The 21,885-nt window shown below is 39.0% G+C and overlaps 1 protein-coding gene across 2 annotated transcripts in view; it reads right to left on the bottom strand.

The window, feature by feature from the left end:
• The window catches only part of RAB3GAP2 (RAB3 GTPase activating non-catalytic protein subunit 2), a 113,128-nt gene extending 106,175 nt beyond the window's left edge, over positions 1-6,953 (bottom strand). For both annotated transcript variants that reach the window (XM_081299128.1, XM_081299129.1), the window contains exon 1: positions 6,676-6,953. In XM_081299128.1, coding sequence (XP_081155254.1) covers positions 6,676-6,790 — 115 coding nt within the window. In that variant the 5' untranslated portion in view covers positions 6,791-6,953. The remainder of the gene's footprint in view (positions 1-6,675) is intronic.
• Between the last annotated feature and the right edge of the window lie 14,932 nt (positions 6,954-21,885).

Here is a 21,885-nt window from a genome sequence, read left to right as displayed (position 1 = left end):
ATGTTCTCTCTGATATAACAAAGGAGGGTAGGGAAGGGAAATATAGAAGTTCATTGGATTAGACAAAGGGGATTAAAGGGAAGAGAGAGGGGATGGGAATAAGAAAGACAGTAGAATGAATTGGACTAACTTTGCTATGCTCACATATGAATACATGACCAGTATAACTCCACATCACGTTTAACCACAGAATGGAATCAAAATTGTAATGGATTGCACCCCATGAATGTATAATATGTCAAAAAACACCCTACCATCATGTATATCTAAAAACAATTTAAAAAGAGCTATTAGAAAATTTTAGAATTATTCTTCTATAACTTTTAGACAAAAAAAATGAAAATAAAAAAAGAAATTAATCACAATTTTTGAAACAAGAGACTTGATTAAAAAGAATCAAATATAAATATACAGATATCAGAATTTACCTCATACCAAGTAAAGAACTGTTTGTGCGCTGGGGATGGAACCCACAGCTGGGTGTACACTAGGCAAATGATTTACCACTGAGCCCCAGACCAATATATCAAAATAACAAATTTTAGAATAAACTTAAAGAGATCCTAGTCATAACAATAAATTTAATAAAGTACCTAATCACTCAGACATATTAAAGAAAGGTGCAAGATTTATATGAAAGGCAAAAAATATTGCTAAAGGACACAAGAGGTATAAATAAAAATACCCAAATATTTGGGCTGGGGTTGTGGCTCAGTGGTTACAGTGCCTGGGGCACTGGGTTGAATCCCCAGCACCACAAACAAACCCATGGAAACAAATTCCCATCAAAATCTCAGTATAAATTCAATTTTATTTTATTTTAGAACTTAATAAATTAGGGGATTGGATGTATAGCTCCACAGTGGGGTAATTGCCAAGAACACGTAAGGCCCTGAGATAATAGATCCCCAGAAAAAAACTTAATAAATTAATTCTAAAGTTCACTTGGAAGACAAATATGTAAGAATATATCCCTAGGACACTTTTGAAATTAAGAGAAGTTTGACAGGGACTGTCCCTAATATTTTATTAGGATAGGAACTGGCAAATACATCAATGGAATAGAAGCAAGTCCAAAAAATGGAAGCGACCATTTCTGAGAACTTAATAAATAGTAATGGTAGCAAAAGCAAAATTTGACAAATGGGATTATATCAAACTAAAAAGCTGACATTAGTAGGGAGACGATGAATTATTTAATAAATTATGTGAAAACAACTGCATATCCATTTAAAATAAAATAAGGATAGGATTCTACCTCAGCTCTCACACTTTCACAACACACACACACACACACACACACACACACACACACCAAAAAAAAAAAAAATTTAACATCTAAGTTTAGGATTGGAACGCTCCTTTCAAAGGATATGAAACAGAAGCCAACAAGCAAAGACTGAGATATGATTATATAAAGTCTTAAACCTGTCCCATTAATAAAGTCAAGACAAATGATAGACTAATATTTGCAAAATATAAGCATAGCATTAGTTTTTATAAAACAATAGAAAAAATCCTATACAAATGCCATATACGAAAGTCACTCCAAATGGATCAAATATTTAAATAAAAGATCGGGAACAATAAAACTACTAGAAGAAAACAGAAAATACTTTAGGACATTGATCTGGGCAAAGATTTTTTTGAATATCACACCAAAAGCACTGGCAACAAAAGCAAAAATGGACAAATGGAATTACATCAAACTAAAAAGCTTCTGCACAGCAAAGTGTGCAGAAGCTTTTTAGTTTAGTTCATCAACAGAGTGAACAATCTAGAATGGGAGATAATATTTGCTAACTATTCATCCAGTAAGAGATTAATATTTAAGAATATGTAAGGCTGTTTGAGGTGGCACAATCCTATAATTCCAGTGGCTTGGGAGGCTAAGACAGGAGGCTCACAAGTTCAATGCCAGCCTCAGCAAAAGTGAAGCACTAATTAATTCATTAAGACCCTGTCTCTATATAAAATACAACGCAGAGCTGGGGATGTGGCTCAGTAGTCGAGTGCCCCTGAGTCCAATCCCCACTGGGTTCTAAATCTATATGAAAATGATACCCACCAACATAATTTAAGAAATATGATATTCTCAACAGTTTTTATAAGTTCTTTTTCCCCTTGAATTCTTATTTGTGTTCTACTTCTTCCAACAGAGTATTTTAATGTAATATAGATTTTTATCAGTCCAAAACTTTCTTTGAAAGAAAGGATATGAATTGAAAAAAGCTTTTTGTGATTATACTTCTAAATATTGAAATTTTCTAATAATTATTAGGAGCAAATAACTGAGGAAAACAGCATAAATGTATTACAAATTTTGATAATTATTAAACACATAAAGTAAAAATCATTTGAAAATTTGTTCTGTGGAGTATCTTACTATAAATAGTAAGATTAGGAATGTGTGAGAGATGAACCTATCTTAATAGAAGGCAAGGTGAGAAAGTAGGCACTTTTATAGGTACATGGGGAAAATAATTCACTTAAAACCATCTGTTCCCAAGGTAACCCCTGGAAAATTTCCATGTAATCCAGAGGTACTTTTATTTCCATCTAAAGACAGCTACTGAGTGAAATCTAAACTCCTCCAAGGACATCTTCAGTTTTAGTTCTTACTATACAGACCCTCCCTCCACCATTTATTATCAGCAGTTTTCTGAACACCATGCTATATCACATCCCTTGTCTGATCATTTTTTCTCCTCTTGAAGGGCATCAATTAAGCTATTAATAATGCAAATATCATCTCTTGTATGAAGACTTTCCTGAGTTTCCTGTATAGAATGAACCAACACTCTTTCATTCTTCCACATCATGTGCCAATCACAGTATAACACCTCTAACTGTTCTGTTCTTTTTCCAATATTTATCTCCTTTCATTAGCTGAAAACTCCTTGAGGGATCCACTTTATTTACTTTTAGACTTATTTTGTGCTTAGTACATAGCAAGTAGTCAGTAAATATTAGCTGAATGAAGAAATTAAAGAACACTCAGGTTTCAGCTTCCTTGAAATTCCTATTTATTTTCAGATTACCTCTTAGTATGATCTCTAACTGAAGAAATTTTTTAACTTCATAAAATTTCACTCTACTAAAATTTTAGGTTCAGGTTTTCTTAATGAAAGCTCTTTACAAAAACTGACACTTTATAAAAATGGACAGAGATGATTACAGAATTCCATTGCCCTAGCATTCCAAGAATTCCAAGTAAACTATCTAAAAACAAGTTATTTTTTCTGATTTTTATTTGTAAATTAGAGCATTATTTTTACATAGGTTAAAATATAGGTTTTACAAAGGTACTCATTGGTTCAGAAGTTCTTTATTTATTCTGAATGAATTGATGATAGCCACAATACTTACCTAAACCTAAGAATTTGATTTAAAAGGGTAATGAATTAAATTAGTTGTAAACCTGTACACATAGTAAAATTTAATCTAGATGTTAGGGTATGATTACAACCTAAACTGGCTGGATTGAATTCATATCCTGTGCCTACTCTTCACTGTGTAATTTGGACAGGTATTTAAACTATATGGGACTGTGTTCCAGCGTTTATAATTCTGCCATACAACAGTATAGCCATTAGCCCCATTTGTCTATTTAAATTAATTAAAATTAAGAAAAGTTGAAAATTCAGTTCCATAGTTGTACTGGCCACATTTCAAGGGCTCAAAATCCATATGTGGCTAGAGGTCACTATTCTGGATAGCATACATAGTGATGAAAATAAACAGGACATGACTGAGAATAACAAACAGGAGTAAGAGGTTGTTTTTGAGTAATGCTTTAGATCAGGTGGTCAGAAAATGTTGTCATCAGGACCTGATATTTAAATTGGGATTTGAGTGACAAGATGCAACTAGCAGACAAAGATCTGCAAAGAGCATTCAGGACACAGTAAACAATAAGGACAAAGGCCTCAAGCACAAATGAGTTTAGCTTGTTTAACAACAAAGGGTGTCTGAAGTATAAGATACAAAGGGAGAGGAGTGAGAAGTCCAAGAAGTGGCAGGAGGGAGAGCCTTAAGGGCCCATAAGCCAGGTAAGAACTGTAGATTTTATGTTAAATGAAATCAAAAGCCATAGAGGGTTATAAAGAGGGGAATGCTGCAATCTAAACTATGTCTTAAAAGCTCTTATTACTGTTGTAAAGTAATCAGAAGAAGCCAAGAATGGAATTGGGAAGATCTGTTAGAAGACAGATACCATGACTCAGGTTGAGAAAAAACGGAGGCCTGCGTCAGGGGGGCCACAGTGGATTAGAGATGTGTTCCTTTTCTTTACATGCCCTGTCTATAACCCTGTATCAATTATCCCTCACAACCAAATCGAACAGTCTACTTCAGTTTTAACTCAACATCTTGTAAATATGCTATCTGACCGTACTATTCCACTGAAACTCTCCTAAGGTCCCTGTTATCTTCATTTTCTCAAAACCATTAAGCGCTTTTTCTTTTTGATACTAGGGATTTACCACTGAGCTACATCCTGGTTCTTTTTTTTTTTTTTTTTTTTTTTTTTTTGAGATAGGGTCTCACTAAGTTGCTGAGGCTGGCCTCAAGTGTGTGATCTTCCTGCTTCAATCTCTGAGATCAGAGGTGTGTGCCACCATGCCCAGCAGGGCTTTTCTATTCTTATCTGACCTCTGCTATGTTTGCAAACTGCTGAGTACTATTCACCTGCATCAAATGCTCTTTCCTCAGCTTCTGGAGCATTACTGTCACCTGTTTTTCCTCTTTGCTACACCTTCTCAGTAACTTCTGACTCTTAAATATTCCTCTAAGGTTACATCTTTAGTACTCAGTTCATTTCACAATATACATAATCCTTGAGACTAAATTAACATTTCTGCTAGTAATACTGAAATTAAAATGCCTTCATTCTCTTTTACACACCCCTACCCCTGCCGAAGTCAAAGGCATCCTAAAATCCCTCTGACCAACTACAATCCCTGTTGTCAAACACTCATAAGTTCCTGCAGATCCCACCTCCTTCATCCTATTATATCCTTCCTCTCAAATTCTGTCAAGGCTTAGTTTAAGCTCACATGACTTCTTGCTTGCATTACCGGAACAACCTCCAAACTTCTTCTCTCTCCTCCATACTGCTGCCAGAGCATATTACAGGTATTCAACAGGATATGCTGATTACATTAAGTACAAATCTGACCATGTAATTTCTACACTTAGTCTTTCACAAGCATCTAATAACTTTCCCAAGTCTTCTTGATTTAGCTTATCAGTATGACAGCTTCATTCCTCCCATTCTTCCTCGCACATCCTCCTCTACATCCATTCTTCCTCACATCCTCCTCTACATCCATTCTTCCTCTCACATCCTCCTCTACATCCATTCTTCCTCTCACATCCTCCTCTACATCCATCCATTCAGCTTTTCTTAATTATCTAAACAGCATGCCATTTCAGTCCTCCTTCCTCTGCACATGTTATTATTACCTCTTATTCCTTCACATACTACTTCAAAGATAGGTTTAAGTATCACCACTTCAAGGGAGTGTCTCATATTCTCAAACACTCTGTATGGGAGCTACTTGTATTTCCCAATAAACCATAAGCTTCTAGAAGTCAGAAACCACCAATCTTAATTGGTTTGTAGCACCCATGATTGGCACAGAGTAAATATTCATTTATATATACTTCTGATTTGCTACCTTCTAAATTTTGAAAATAGTATTTTTAGTGGACCTTATATTATCATTCCAGTATAGCACAAACTGACAACACGTGCTTAATAACGTGCTTTCTAAAGGAAAGGCAAAACTAAACAAACAAAAATCAATAAACACAGAACGCATCCTTTCAAAAGGAGAAATGTAGGAAATTCTGAGGAAACTATATAGTATCTAATAACCCAGCCTTAGGATTTCATACTGCATGGGGAAGGGCTTATTAACACTGTTTGATGATAATAACAGATGCAAAGCTTCTCGCCTCAATAAAGGAAATTAGCTTTTCTTGGCCATGTCACTGTAATTTTAGTTCTTGGTGTAGACTCTCGCTCGCTTCCTAACAGGTTATTTTTTTTATTTTTAAGAAGTTTACTCACCAACCTTATGAGTCTTTTACTTGTCAATCAGTCATTTATGGTCTAAACGTGAAGGAGAAAAGGGCGGAAGAAGAAGGAAGAGTGTGGGGGAAGATAAACACTTCTAGATGGGGACGTGGCAAAGGCCACAGTCCCAGGGACGGAGAAAAGTGGGCGTTGGCACCATACCAGGGTAGAGGGCTGACATGTGGCAAGAAATGGGGAGGACGCAATCACGGAGCAAGTAGTATGGAACAGGGGACACGGGGATGGAGGGAGGGAGAAATGGAAATCCTTGGAGAGAAAGCTAGAAATGGGAAGGAGGGGGTGGGGAAGCGGTGACAGGCAAAGGCGAGTGGAAACAAGACGCAATTTTTGGACAGAAAGCAGAGAGGCTGAGAAGAAAAGCCGGGGAAGAAGGGAGACGAACGCCGACGCTCGGGGCGGACCAGGCTTTCCGACAAGGCGGGCAAGGGGTCGTCCCAGCAGGAAGACCGGAGACACCGGGAACTGGGGGCCCAGAGGGCAGGGCAGGCGGCGTCGGGCGGGTAGGGGACCCGCCCCCGACAAACACGGGCCCCGGCGGCGGGGAAGAAAGCTGCGAAGTTAGGGGCACTTACTAGGGTCCCTCCGTACGGCGCCGGTGGGGGTCTCCTCCCGCAGGTGAGGAAAGAGGAAGTCCCGGGCGGCCTGGAGGTCCTGGAAGTAGCAGAACTGAACAATGGAGCAGGCCATGACTGCGGGGAACCCCGCTTGGGGACTCACCTTACCTCACCACGCCCTGCCTCGCTACCCCACCACGGCCACCGCCAAACCCCAAAAGCTCTAGCCACGCAGGAGGCGGGGAAAACAAACCGGAAGCTGTCAGCGCACTTGGAGCTGCCGCCCCAGAGCGCCGCGCATGCGCAGGATTGCCCAGGCGAGGGGCAAGGAGCGGCCCAAGCCACGTGACCAGAGGGGCAGCCGCGGAGTCGGATGTCAAAGTGTGCGCTGGGGGCAAAATTTCAGTGCCACTTCTGCGCGGGCAAGTGAGCCCTTTCATTCATTCTGGCTTTTAGCCACAGTTGATTTAATTGGACTTTGCTTAGGCCTTTGAGCCATTCAGCCAGTATTAATGTTGGCCTATTATTGACATGATCGTGATATGTCACAGAGAGTAAAATGTGCTTTAAGCTAGGAGCAGATACGGGGGGAATAAAATAAGGCTATGTGCAGTACCGTATTTTGAAAAGATTGATTTTTCTTATGGAAATAAGCTCCGAGTCTGATTTTTAAATGTTCCTACTATAAATGCCCACAGTACTAGGCAAGCCCAATCTAGTACCGGTTATACTGTGTTATACTCTTAGTGTTTCCATCATCCATTCATCCATTCAACAAATATTTGTTAATCTTTTCTTCGCCATTTATGCTAGGCGATGTTGGAACAAAAAAGAAATAAGTACCTGTCCCTGTAAAGCTGAAATTGTAGCCATTGACGTAGACAGTAAGCAATTAATTACTGAACAATTTAACGGAAATTGTGAAAATGCTAGGAGGGAAAGAAGTACAAATTGCTAGAAGAGAACATTACAAGGAATCTGGCATCTCATTTAACTCCATTTTATATACACAGTATTTAGTATGGGACCTGGCACATAGTAAATGCTTAATAGATACTTGCTGAGGGAATAAAATGTGTACATAAATTAAATAGAATTTTTTTTGTTGCTGTACTGGAGATTGAACCCAAGGGAGCTTTACCACTGAGCTAAATTCCTAGTTCCCCACTCCCTTTTGAAACGATCTCACTCAATTGCTCCTGGCTGCCTTAAACTTGCAACCCTCCTGCCTCAGCTTCCTGAGTAGCTGAGATTATAGGCATGCACCATGGTGCCTGGCCACAAAGCCCTTTGTTTTCTTTTTAATTTTTTTTCTTTTTTTTTGAGATAGGGTCTGGCCAAGTTGCTTAGGGCCTTGCTAAATTGTTGAGGTGGGCTTTAAAGTTGCACCTCCCAAGTTGGAGTTGCTGGGATTACAGGGCTATGTAAGCACTTTTTTTTCTAAAGTACTTTTCCACACATTGTCCAATTAGATAGTCACAAATACCATTTTGAAAGAGTGTATTATCCCAATTTTTTATTTATTATTATTATTATTATTATTATTGATGCTAGGGATCAAACCCAGGCCCTCAACTGTGCTAGACAGTGCTCTACTGCTGAGCTATACCTTCAGCTCCTTATCACAACTTTTTTTTCTTCTCTTTTTGCATTGCTGAGGATCCAGCCTAGGGCTTCTCACATGCTAATTGGAAAGCACTCTACCACTGAGCCACAACTGGAGGCCCACTTATCCCAATTTTTTAAATAAAGAAATTTATCTAAGTGCCTGCGAGAAGAATGCTGAAGTCTGTTTATTTTTCTAAAGAGTAAAGAACTCTAGGCACTCCCAAAGGAAACCTAGCAAGGTCATTAACTTTTTGTGAAAGAAAATGAAACAGGAAAATTGAAAGGCACATAGATCAGGTCCAGAGCATTCATTTTTGTCAGGCCTGATACACACTTTGTCCTAATGTAACAACTATAATTGAGTGCCCGGGTTCTTTTCTTAGTCCATTAATCCCTGCTTCTCGAATAGAATGATGCTAACAAAATAGGATAGATGATTTCTATGTTGTCAGGTTAACAAGGATCAGTTCCTTATATATAATTAAGTGTCAGGGACCTATAATTCTTAAGCAAAACTTGTAGAAAAGGCAACTTCCAGTGGTCCCTTTTTCCATCTGAAAAAAATGCAATGCTTCTTTTGGTCATCACTCAATATAACAATCCAGTTCTGAAAAGATTATCTCCTTAAATCCAGCACCAACACCAAACTAAAATAAAATTTAAATTTAGATTTGCAGCCTTATTGGACAAATAAAGAATATATGACACTTTGTGGAAGAATAAAGTGCCATTCCTTGAAAAACCACTCAGATTACTATACAGGTAAATGCATTTTATGGAAGTAACTGCCCTTGGTTGGTTCAGCTGGCCTTTGTTCTGTACCAAGACATATATATGCCTCATCTATCTCCTGTGTGGCAGTCATTGAATTTCATTACTGTGTTGGCTCAATTTCAATAGTGAAGTCTCTGACTTCCTTCCACGTGATGTTGAAAAGGTTTATTCATTGAATGTTTTTAAAAACTTTAGATAACCTTCACAGAAATTACAACACATTCATGAACCGAACTCTTTCCCCACAAAGTTATAAAGCTGCAGGAGGATGCCTTGGAGTTCTGCTGCCATGGTTTCTGTGGAGTGTGGAAAGATTGTGTCAGACAGTGAATATCACCAATCCCACGGTCTTAAGAAAGCACAGGCCTTACATGTCCCAACATAGACAGTGTCTCTATGAGATATGAGCTCAGGATCTCAGAAAAGTGCTTTGACCAAAATAATAACATGAAGTGTCCAAGTGCTAATATGAATTTCCCCTACAATCTATTACTATAATTTGGTGGCTCTGAAGAGAAAGTGTTTACTAAGGACAATTAGCAGCAGTTTCTTGAAAATCCTTAACAGCAGCCTGAGGCCAAAGACTTTGCGCTGCAGGATAGACAGCAAATAGATTGAAACAGACATTATCATTACGGTGTGTATATATGGGACTGATGACCAATATGATTGTGCAACCTGTACACTCAGAAAAATGAGACATTATATCCCATCTGATTCAAATGTATGATATGTCAAGGTCATTGTACTGTCATTAAAACTAATTAAAACAAATAATAATAAAAAAAAGAAACCAAAAAGTAAAAATTACAAAAAAAAAAAAAAAAGTGTGTCAGAAAGAACAATGAACTTGATTGGAGTCAGGTTGTCTCAGGTCTGCCATTAACCAGTCTCATGATCTTAGGGAATGCATGTCACCTTTTCAGGCCTTAGTTTTTTGGTCTTTAAAGTGAAGAGGCTGGAATTTAAGGTAATCCCAGGGTTATGTAGGGTTGGGTAAGAGACTGGGAAGGGAAAGGTCTGGAAGTTTTTAGTTGCACAAAAGACACACCAGTAAGAGGCCTACATCAGCAAAAGTGGATAGGAGGACACTGAGTGAAAGGAAGGAGAGCAGAAGAAAAAGGTAGAGAGTTACAGAAGCCTTACTGCATAGCTTTACCCAGGCTCATCCTTGAATTGATTGTGTGAGCAGAAGCAAGGGTTGTCTACAACTAGTTTATATTCAACAAATATCTATAGACGGTTATTATACGATAGATGCTGTGGTGAGCACAGTGAGGCAGTAAGAACAAACTCTCCAGGGACTTGCTACCTGCAAACGACATACACACATATTTCTGACAAAGAGCAAAGTATGATAAGTACCATGGGTGCCTCTGGATGAAGGGCAGGGGAAGAAATAAATGAAAGATTAATTTCATCATTAGGCTGGTTTCTTGAAAGAGGAATAATGGGGAATAGGTAGGGAAGGCAATAAAATAATTGATTTTAGATTATAGAGAAGCTAAAATTTCAAATAATATAATATTTATTTCCTCGTGTGCAAGGGGTAGCCAATTGAAACTTTTTCAAGAAGAGGTAACAAGATGTGGGATGACTGAAAGCAAAGAGACTACTCAAGATATCATGACAACTTCTAAACAAGAGGTACTGACGACGGATCTGGAGGACAAATCAATGGAGTTTGGGTACATAATTAGATATAGATAGTGAAATGGGAAGATAAGAACCAAGATGATGTTCAAGTGCTCAGTCTAAAGAACTGAGGAGGTGATAATATCAAGTCAGAAACCCAGACAGAGAATACAAAAGAAGGAGAAGAGTTGGAAGCAAATAAGAAAGGGGTGAATTTGGTCTGGAATTTGAATTTGTTAAATCTGAAGTGCTTAAGGAATAGCTAGTTTTAAGTGGGGGAAAGTCATTTTCTATAAACAGAAGTTAGAAATCTGGAATTAGGCAGAGCTAGAAGCTTCCTGTGGAAGTCATCCACACCAAGATTATACTGAAGGGAGAGGATGAAAGTACCAGTGCACTCTACATGGGTGAGAGCAGGACTGGGCTGGAAGCAAGCTGGGAGGACTATTTACAAAAGCAAAGAAGAAAACTTTCTGTGGTAGGATCATGCCCTAAAAGCCAAGGGAGGGAGAAGAAATGTTCATATACAGTTGAATCTATTGTGTTGACTTCTATAAAGAATTTAAGGGGAATGAAATCTGAGAAGAGATGACAGCATTTGATGGGAAGACCCTACGAGTGATTGTCCAGTTTGTACAACAGCCAAATTCTGCTTCCTTGGCAGGCAATGTGTATCCTTTCTCCAGAAGTAGATTATTTTTTCTGATAACCAGTGAGGCAATGGTAATCTTTTTCTTCAACTCTAAGTAAACATTTTAGAGAGGGAAAGAAAGTTTTATTTTTGCTGGCATTGACTGTGAAAAGAATTTCCTTCATGAAGCATTGTGTTTTATTTTCTTTTTGAATGCAAGAAAATATAATTTCAGCATTTTTATGTATTTATATTGGATAAAAATCTACTTTATAAGAGCATATGGAAAAAAACCTTAAATATAGCTAAGTAACAGATATAAGTGCGATAGTACTTAGGACTTGTCAGGTAAGTAAGTCACTATATTTTATTTTATTTTTTTTCTTTTTTTTTTTAATTGGTTGTTCACAACTTTACAAAGCTCTTTTTTTTTTTGAGAGAATTTTTAATATTCATTTTTTTTTAGTTCTCGGCGGACACAACATCTTTGTTGGTATGTGGTGCTGAGGATCGAACCCAGGCCGCACACATGCCAGGCGAGCGCGCTACCGCTTGAGCCACATCCCCAGCCCCTTTACAAAGCTCTTGACATATCATACTACATACATTAGATTGAAGTGGGTTATGAACCCCCAATTTTACCCCAAATGCAGATTGCAGAATCACGTCGGTTACACATCCATAATTTTACATACTGCCTTTTTAGTAATTGTTGTATTCTGCTACCTTTCCTATCCCCTACTATCCCCCATCATCTACTGTAATTACTGTAATTACATCTACTGTAATTCATTTCTCTCCTTGTTTATTTTCCCATTCCCTTCCCAACCTCTTATATGTAATTTTGTATAGCAATGAGGGTCTCCCTTCATTTCCATGCAATTTTCCTCATCTCTCCCTTTCCCTCCCATCTCATGTCACTGATTAATGTTACTCTTTTCTTCCTACTCTTCCTCCCTGCTCTGTTCATATTTGCTCTCATTATATCAAAGAAGACATTTGGCATTTGTTTTTTAGGGATTGGCTAGCTTCACTGAGCATAATCTGCTCTAGTGCTGTCCATTTCCCTGCAAATTCTATGATTTTGTCATTTTTATTGCTGCATAGTACTCCATTGTGTATAGATGCCACTTTTTTTTATCCATTCATCAATTGAAGGGCATCTAGGTTCGTTCCACAATCTTGCTATCGTGAATTGTGCTGCTATGAACATCGATGTGGCAGTATCCCTGTAGCATGCTCTTTTAAGGTCTTCAGGGAATAGTCCGAGAAGGGCAATAGCAGGGTCAAATGGTGGTTCCATTCCCAGCTTTCCAAGATATCTCCAAACTGCTTTCCAAATTGGCCGCACCAATTGCATTCCCACCAGCAATGTACAAGTGTACCCTTTTCCCCACATCCTCGCCAGCACTTGTTGTTGTTTGACTTCATAGTGGCTGCCAATCTTACTGGAGTGAAATGGTATCTTAGGGTGGTTTTGATTTGCATTTCTCTGACTACTAGAGATGGTGAGCATTTTTTCATGTACTTGTTGATTGATTGTATATCCTCCTCTGAGAAGTGTCTGTTCAGGTCCTTGGCCCATTTGTTGATTGGGTTATTTGTTATCTTATTGTCTATTTTTTTGAGTTCTTTGTATACTCTGGATATTAGGGCTCTATCTGAAGTGTGAGGAGTAAAAATTTGTTCCCAGGATGTAGGCTCCCTATTTACCTCTCTTATTGTTTCTCTTGCTGAGAAAAAACTTTTAAGTTTAATTAAGTCCCATTTGTTGATTCTTGTTGTTAACTCTTGTGCTATGGGTGTCCTATTAAGGAATTTGGAGCCCGACCCCACAATCTGTAGATCGGAGCCAACTTTTTCTTCTATCAGACGCAGAGTCTCTGGTTTGATATCAAGCTCCTTGATCCATTTTGAGTTAACTTTTGTGCATGGCGAGAGAAAGGGATTCAGTTTCATTTTGTTGCATATGGATTTCCAGTTTTCCCAACACCATTTATTGAAGATGCTATCCTTCCTCCATTGCATGCTTTTAGCCCCTTTATCAAATATAAGATAGTTGTAACTTTGTGGATTAGTCTCTGTGTCCTCTATTCTATACCATTGGTCCACCCGCCTGTTTTGGTACCAGTACCATGCTGTTTTTGTCACTATTGCTCTGTAATATAGTTTGAAATCTGGTATCGCTATACCGCCTGATTCACACTTCCTGTTTAGAATTGCTTTTGCTATTCTGGGTCTTTTATTTTTCCATATGAATTTCATGATTGCTTTGTCAATTTCTACAAGATATGTCGTTGGGATTTTGATTGGCATTGCATTAAACCTATAGAGAACTTTTGGTAATATCGCCATTTTGATGATGTTAGTTCTGCCTATCCATGAACAGGGTATATTTTTCCATCTTCTAAGATCTTCAACTTCTCTCTTTAGGGTTCTGTGGTTTTCATTATATAAATCTTTCACCTCTTTTGTTAGGTTAATTCCCAAGTATTTTATTTTTTTTGAGGATATTGTGAATGGAGTGTTTTTCCTCATTTCCGTTTCAGAAGTTTTGTCGCTGATGTACAGAAATGCCTTTGATTTATGCGTGTTGATTTTATATCCTGCCACTTTGCTGAATTAATTTATTAGTTCTAGTAGTTTCTTTGTAGACCCTTTTGGGTCTTCTAGGTATAGAATCATGTCGTTGGCAAATAGTGATAGTTTAAGTTCTTCTTTTCCTATTTTTATGCCTTTAATTTCTTTTGTCTGTATAATTGCTCTGTCCAGTGTTACGAGAACTATATTGAATAGAAGTGCTGATAGAGGGCATCCCTGTCTTGTTCCAGATTTTAGAGGGAATGCCTTCAACTTTTCTCCATTCAGAATGATGCTACCCTGAGGCTTAGCATAGATAGCTTTTACAATGTCGAGGTACATTCCTGTTATCCCTAGTTTTTCTAATGTTTTGAACATAAAGGGATGCTGTACTTAGTCGAATGCTTTTTCTGCGTCTATCGAGATGATCATATGGTTCTTATCTTTAAGTCTATTGATGTGGTGAATAATATTTATTGATTTCCGTATGTTAAACCATCCTTGCATCCCAGGGATGAATCCTACTTGATCATGGTGCACAATTTTTTTGATGTGTTTTTGTATTCGATTCGCCAGAATTTTATTGAGGATTTTTGCATCTAGGTTCATTAGAGATATTGGTCTGTAGTTTTCTTTCTTTGAGGTGTCTTTGTCTGGTTTCGGAATCAGGGTGATGTTGGCCTCATAGAATGAATTTGGAAGAGCTCCCTCTTTTTCTATTTCCTGAAATAACTTGAAAAGTATTGGTATTAATTCTTCTTTAAAGGTTTTGTAAAACTCCGCTGTATACCCATCCGGTCCTGGCCTTTTCTTGGTTGGTAGTCTTTTGATGGCTTCTTCAATTTCATCCATTGATATTGGTCTGTTCAAATTGTGTGTATCCTCCTGACTCAGTCTGGGTAAATCATATGACTTAAGAAATTTATCGATGTCTTCACTATCTTCTATTTTGTTGGAATATAGGTTTTCAAAATAATTTCTAATTGTCTTCTGTATTTCTGTAGCATCTGTTGTGATATTGCCTTTTTCATCCCGTATGTTAGTAATTTGAGTTCTCTCTCTTCTTCTCTTCGTTAGCATGGCTAAAGGTCTGTCGATCTTATTTATTTTTTCGAAGAACGAACTTTTAGTTTTGTCAATTTTTTCAATAGTTTCTTTTGTTTCAATTTCATTGATTTCCGCTCTGATTTTAATTATTTCTAGCCTTCTGCTACATTTGCTGTTGTTTTGCTCTTCCTTTTCCAGGGCTTTGAGATGAAGTGTGAGCTCATTTATTTGTTGGTTTTTTCTTTTTTTGAGGAATGACCCCCAGGCGATGAATTTTCCTCTTAAAACTGCTTTCATTGTGTCCCATAGATTCCGATATGTTGTGTCTGTATTTTCATTTATCTCTAAGAATTTTTTGATTTCCTCCTTTATGTCTTCTGTAACCCATTGATCATTCAGTAACATATTGTTCATTTTCCACGTGATGTAGGATTTTTCCTTCCTTCTTTTATCATTGATTTCCAGTTTCATTCCATTATGATCAGATAAAATGCATGGTATTATCTCCACCCCTTTATATTTACTGAGGGTTGCCCTATGGCATAATATATGGTCTATTTTTGAGAAGGATCCATGTGCTGCTGAGAAAAAAGTATATCCATTTGATGATGGTTGATATACTCTATATATGTCAGTTAAGTCTAGGTTATTAATTGTGATATTGAGTTCTATAGTTTCTTTATTCAATTTTTGTTTGGAGGATCTGTCCAATGGTGAGAGAGGTGTGTTGAAGTCACCCATAATTATTGTGTTGTGGTCTATTTGATTCTTGAACTTGAGGAGAATTTGTTTTATGAATGTCGCACGACCATTGTTTGGTGCATAAATATTGATAATTGTTATGTCTTGTTGGTGAATGGTTCCTTTTAACAGTATATAATGACCTTCTTTATCCCTTTTGATTAACTTAGTCTTGAAGTCGATTTTATTCGATATGAGGATGGCCACCCCTGCTTGCTTACGAGGACCGTGTGCATGGTATATTTTTTCCCATCCTTTCACTTCAGCCTGTGTATGTCTTTTCCAATCAGATGTGTCTCCTGGAGGCAGCATATTGTTGGATTTGTTTTTTTAATCCATGATACCAGCCTATGTCGCTTTATTGGAGAGTTTAGGCCATTAACATTCAGAGTTACTATTGATATATGGTTTGAACTTCCATCCATGTTTGATTGTTTATCCTTTTTTAAAAAAAAAAATTTAGTTTGTTTCTCTGTGATTATCTTTCCCCTCACCCACTGTCTTTATTGAGGCACTTCCCACTGATGGTTTTGGTTATTGTTTTTCATTTCTTCCTCATGTAGTGTTTTGCTCAAAATGCTTTGCAATGCAGGTTTTCTGGCTGCAAATTCTTTTAACTTTTGTTTATCATGAAAGATCTTTATTTCGTTGTCATACCTGAAGCTTAATTTTGCTGGATACAGAATTCTTGGTTGGCATCCATTGTCTTTCAGTGTTTGAAATACATTGTTCCATGACCTTCTTGCTTTCAGTGTCTGTGATGAAAAATCTGTTGTTAACCGTATTGGTTTACCCCTAAATGTAATCTGTCTCCTTTCTCTTGTACCTTTTAATATTTTCTCTTTGTTCTGTATATTGGATATCTTCATAACAATGTGTCTTGGCGTTGGTCTACTGTGATTTTGTGTGCTCGGTGTCCTGTATGCATCTTCAATTTGTATATCTGTTTCCTTTTTTATTTCTGGAAAGTTTTCTGTAATTATTTCATTCAGCAGGTTTCTCATTCCCTTGGTTTGAATCTCTGTACCTTCTTCTATCCCGATGACTCATAAGTTTGGTTTCTTCATGTTATCCCATAACTCTTGGATGTTTTTCTCGTGATTTTTTTACCAGCCTTTCTGAGTTGGCTAGACTCTTTTCAAGATGGTATATTTTGTCTTCATTATCTGACATTCTGGTTTCTACTTGCTCCACTCTGTTAGTGATACTCTCAATTGAGTTTTTAATTTGGTTTATCATTTCCTTCATTTCTAGAATTATTGTTTGATTATTTTTTATAATCTCTATCTCCTGGTAAAGATGCTTAACTTCTTCTCTTAGCTGTTTATGTAATTCCTTCTCAATGTGTTCTTTTGCTGCTTGAATTTGCTGTCTTGTATCCTCTTTAAGGTTCCATTCCATCTGTCTAAGGTGTTCCTTGAGGTCTTTATATGACCATTTTTCTGATGACTCTAGGTCCTCCTGAATATTTAGGCTGTCCTGCATTGTTTGTACTCATTTTCTTCCTTGTTTCTTGAAGCTGCTCATGTTGCTTCTTGTTCTGTTTGACTGCTGAGTTACTGCTTATTCCTATAAATTTATTTGATGCTTGGGAGGAAAAGTATTAGAAGGGAAGGCAAGAAGTCACTAAGGAGAATGAGAGTAGGTAGGTAGAATTCAAGGAATGGGGGATAAGAAAAATGAAAAGACAAAAGAAGAAAGAAATAGGAACTAAAAAAGAAAAAAAATTTAAAAAAAAAATTAAAATAATAATAATAATAATTTAAAAAAATTAAAATTAAAATTGGAAGAGAAAGAAGAAGAAAAAAAAGAAGAAAGAAAAAAAACAAGATATAAAAATGAAGATGAAAGAAAAACCCAAATCAAAAAAAAAAAAAAAAAAAAAAAAACCAAAACAAAAAAAACTAATAAATGCCGTCTTAGAGTTTGATTAACTTCTCTTCCACTAGGTGGCGCTGTGCCCACCAGGCCAAGTCTCTCCTGTCAGTACGCGGGAACCAATCAGTGTGCAGCAGCTCCTCCCAGACTGGGCGAGTCTCCAATCCTGAGTGCCTAGGGCCTCCTCTTGTGTCCAATCACTTCTACTTTTCCTCTAGCCAGGCCCCTCTCACCGCAATACTGGCTACAGGCCAGGTCTGCTGCTCCCGGGAGCCCTGTTTTCATGAACGACTGGGCACACTCCTCCAGATTGCCATTCCCTCAGACCCTAAGTTTGTAGCGCTTGGGGCTGAGAATCCTCAGCGAATTTTACTTGCCCTCCAGTAGCCACTCCCCCGTAGCTGGTGCAAGAGGCCTCAGCAGTCAGCCTTGGCGGGAGTGGCAGTCCCACACCACTGACTCCCTCGGGCTGGCTGTAGCACTCACGGGAGAGCTGGGAGGGGCCCTTAAGGTTTCCCCGATGCGTGGAGAGGGAAAGCCAGGGGTACACACACCTGTAGCAGCAGGCTTCAATGAAGTTATCTCCACCGCCGCAGTCCCGCGACGCCAGCCCTCCGCCACAGTGGTGTCCCCCGCAAACGGCGACAGTTCGCCTCCCCCTGCCGGGCGACCAACGCAACGGGCGGGTCCCCACTGTCTCTCTCAAGCCCCGCCTGGACCCTGCGGCCACTACCCACGAAGGCCCGGCAGGCATCCACCTCCGTAGGATGTGAAGGGCTGACCAGCCGCCTCAGCCGGATGGATTAATGCCGAGTCGCAGCTGTCTGTCTCAGCTTTTCAGACGCGGCGGCACGGGGCGCGGAGCTCAGAGAGGCTTACTCACTTCCCGCCGCCATCTTCCTCTTCTCGCTATTTCGGGATGATGGCGGGGCGCTAGCTCGCTCTCTCCGGTGTGTCTCAGCCTCGGGCTCCCACGCCTCTCTCCGCGCGGCCTCCACAGCCAGCGCTGCCCCGGTCCCTCTCTCCGCCCCCGGCGTTCCCGGCTTCTAGCCGCACCGCGGCCCGGTCCGTGTCTTTCTGGCTCGCAGCTCCAGCGGCCCCGGGGCCGGGGAGGCGACAGCCCCTCTCTGGCAAGTACCGCAGTCCCCGGGCCCCGAGTCCCGGCGGCCACAAACTGACACTTCTAATAGACCTACCAATTCCCGGCGGGACCCCTCTTCACGGAATTTTGCTAGAAGTTCCTCGGTATGTAGACTGCCGCTGTTCCAAAGGGTCTTTTTGATCCCATTAATGTGGAGACATTAGAATCGCTGCTTCCTCCTTGGCGGCCATGTTCCAACCTCAAGTCACTATATTTTAAACAGTAAGAAATGACATTTGTGGAGAAACTCCTAGTTATCCATTATCCACTCCCCGCCCCCCCTTTTTTTTAACCATGAGAACTCTTATATAACTGGGGCAGCTATGTTCTGAGATTTAAAAACAAACTTCATCTCCCAACCTCTCTCAACTCTGATTGTATTCATGTGACTAGGTTCATTGAGTCAGAGCAGAAATTGCTAGAATTGTTGGGAGGGATTTCCAGGAAGTTTATTTGAAGAGAAACAGGAAGGTAAACTCTTGATCTTTCCTTCCCCTTTCTTGTTTTGCTGTAGTTTGTATCTGGAATGTCGCTCAAAGGCCCTTGTATTAAAGGCTTAGTTCATAGCTTGGAGCTATTTGAAAGTGATGAGAACATTTTGAGGTGAGACCTAGTGGATGTCTTAGATCATTGGTGCATGACCTTGATGGGGATACTGGGAATCCAAACCTTTCCCCTCTTCCCACCCCCTTTCTCTCTCTGTTTCCTGGGTGCATGAGGTAAGCAGTGTCCTCTATTAAGTGCTCCCGCTATAATGTACTGCCTTACCACAATGGGCCCAAAAGCAGTGGGCCAATTACCATGGGACTGAAATCTCTGAAACTATGAACCAAAATAAGCCTTTCCTTCTTACAACTTGATTGTCTCAGGTAATTGTTACAGTGACATAAGAGTGGCTAACATGTTTCCTAGGAAGAATTCAACATAGTTATATCTCTAGCATTTTTTTTAGAAAATGAAATGACTTAAACTAGGATGGAACATGAATCCAAAGTCTTCTCTGCTTGATGGAACTGCCAGGCCAAGCTTAGATTACCATATCTGGACTTCTTTAACATGACAAGCTAAATATTTACATCTTTCAGCCATTTCTCTCTTGTGTTTTCTGTTATTATAGCTGAACCTAATCCTGACTTAAGTAAGGATAAAACCTAAGTAAGAAGAGGAACTTCATGAACAGATATTGGCCTATTCCATATATTTTATTTAAATAAAAGCGTTTTTATTACTATGATGTTATTTTTATATAGCACAACTCAGAAGAGTTTAGACCAATTACCTGGATATTTTTAATTCTTTAGATAATTTTGGCTTAATTTGGAAATAAAAATGTGTCTCTTGGGCTGGGGATGTGGCTCAAGCGGTAGCGCGCTCGCCTGGCATGCGTGCGGCCCAGGTTCGATCCTCAGCACCACATACCAACGAGGATGTTGTGTCCGCCGAGAACTAAAAAATAAATATTAAAAATTCTCTCTCTCTCTCTCTCTCTCTCTCTCTCTCTCTCTCTCTCTCTCCCCCCCCCCTCTCACTCTCTCTAAAAAAAAATTTAAAAAAATGTGTCTCAGATGAACAATACTTCTTATTTTCTTATTCTTTTCATAATAAAAATGGATCCTTAAAAGACTGAAAGGAAGGAATGTCCCCAGTGTTGTTTGGTATCTGAGTGATGAGTTTCAACTAACAATTTTCATAATGGAAGATTAAGGCAGGTTAGGAGAAGGGTAAATTTCCAGAATTCATAGTATTTGAGCCTGGGATTCCGAGTCTGAAAAGCCATTGCCATTGATTTGTGCACTAAGACAGCTGAGGCCTGAATATTTCTTGACTATCACTGTAGTTTCTTACTCTGGGTAATTCTTTCCTTAATGCCTTCCCAAAACTTTGCTTCAGTGAAGCTGCTACCTCCAGACCCCCTGGGGTCTGATAAACACATTACCACTCCTGACCTATAAAACCTTGTCCCCTCCTGCAGCCATACACTGTAAGCAAGAAGTGAAAAGTGGTAATTAATAAAGAAAATGAATTGAAGGAGACATCATCTCCTATGATCTCTTTATTTCTTGGATGTTTTTATACCTTTTTGTCATCTTCTTGTCTTCCTCCAGTCCCTTCAAGTCACTTGAATTATTCCAAATGTTTTCCTTTCTGTTAATGGCATCACACTTCTGTTGATGCATGACCTATTAATAGAAACATTATCAGTAATCTTTTTCTGCCCTTGTTCATCAGTCAACTACTAAAGTTCTATTGGTTTAACTTCCAAAATATCTCTTGGACTGAGCCTCTCCTGACCAACCTCATTGCCGCCTCCTCTCCTGAGCTGTTTTGATAGCTCACTGTTTCCTGCCGTTTCTGATTCTGGTGTCCTCCCACATCAATCATCCTACACATTGCTGCTAGATCTGTCTTCCAAGCCACTTAATTCTAATCATGTTACTCAGTAAATCTTCCCAAGACATTTTCATTTATTCTTTAATTTATTCATTCATTTAAGAACTGTTTTCTAGGTGCCCAATAGGAGCCATGACTAGCTGGAATCCCTACAAACATGAATATAAATAAGACCCCATACTGGTCGAGGTGGGAAACAACCAATACACAGACAGGTCACAACATCACAAGGGCATAGAGTGGGAGCAGAAAGGCTTTTGGAGGTCATATCTGAGCTAAGTCTTGAGAACTGAAAAGATTTTATCTGATGGATGAGGGTAGAAGGGAGTGAGGGGAAAGTATCTCAGGCAGAGAAAGCATCATGACCAAAATCCTGGGAGCAGAACAACTCATGCAGACAAACACAAACAGCTGTTTCTAGATCATGAAGTGTGACACTGTGGGCGGAGGTGAACCCAGAGCAATTTTAATCTTCCTGGAATTTCATTTCCTCCAGAAATTTAGGACTAATTAACATTTCTTAGTTTGTTTAAAGGTGAGAAATGTCTCCTCCAGTTCATTTTCTTTATTAATTACCACTTTTCACTTCTTGCTTACAGTCTAGGGCTGCAGGAGGGGACAAGGTTTTATAGGTCAGGTGTGGTAATGTGTTTATCTGCCCCAGCTGCCCCTGATGTGCTGGATAATTTACACTAGAGGCAAGATTCATTTTGAATTTTGACCTCTATTCCTCTTTACTAAAACTTTCCCACACTAAGTGACAACACCTACCTCTGCCACCCAACCCCTCTAGATTCTCCTC

Source organism: Spermophilus citellus, assembly GCF_964194105.1.
Source record: "Spermophilus citellus genome assembly, chromosome: 6".
Taxonomy (NCBI): Eukaryota; Metazoa; Chordata; class Mammalia; order Rodentia; family Sciuridae; genus Spermophilus; species Spermophilus citellus.
This window is presented reverse-complemented; position numbering and strand designations above follow the sequence as displayed.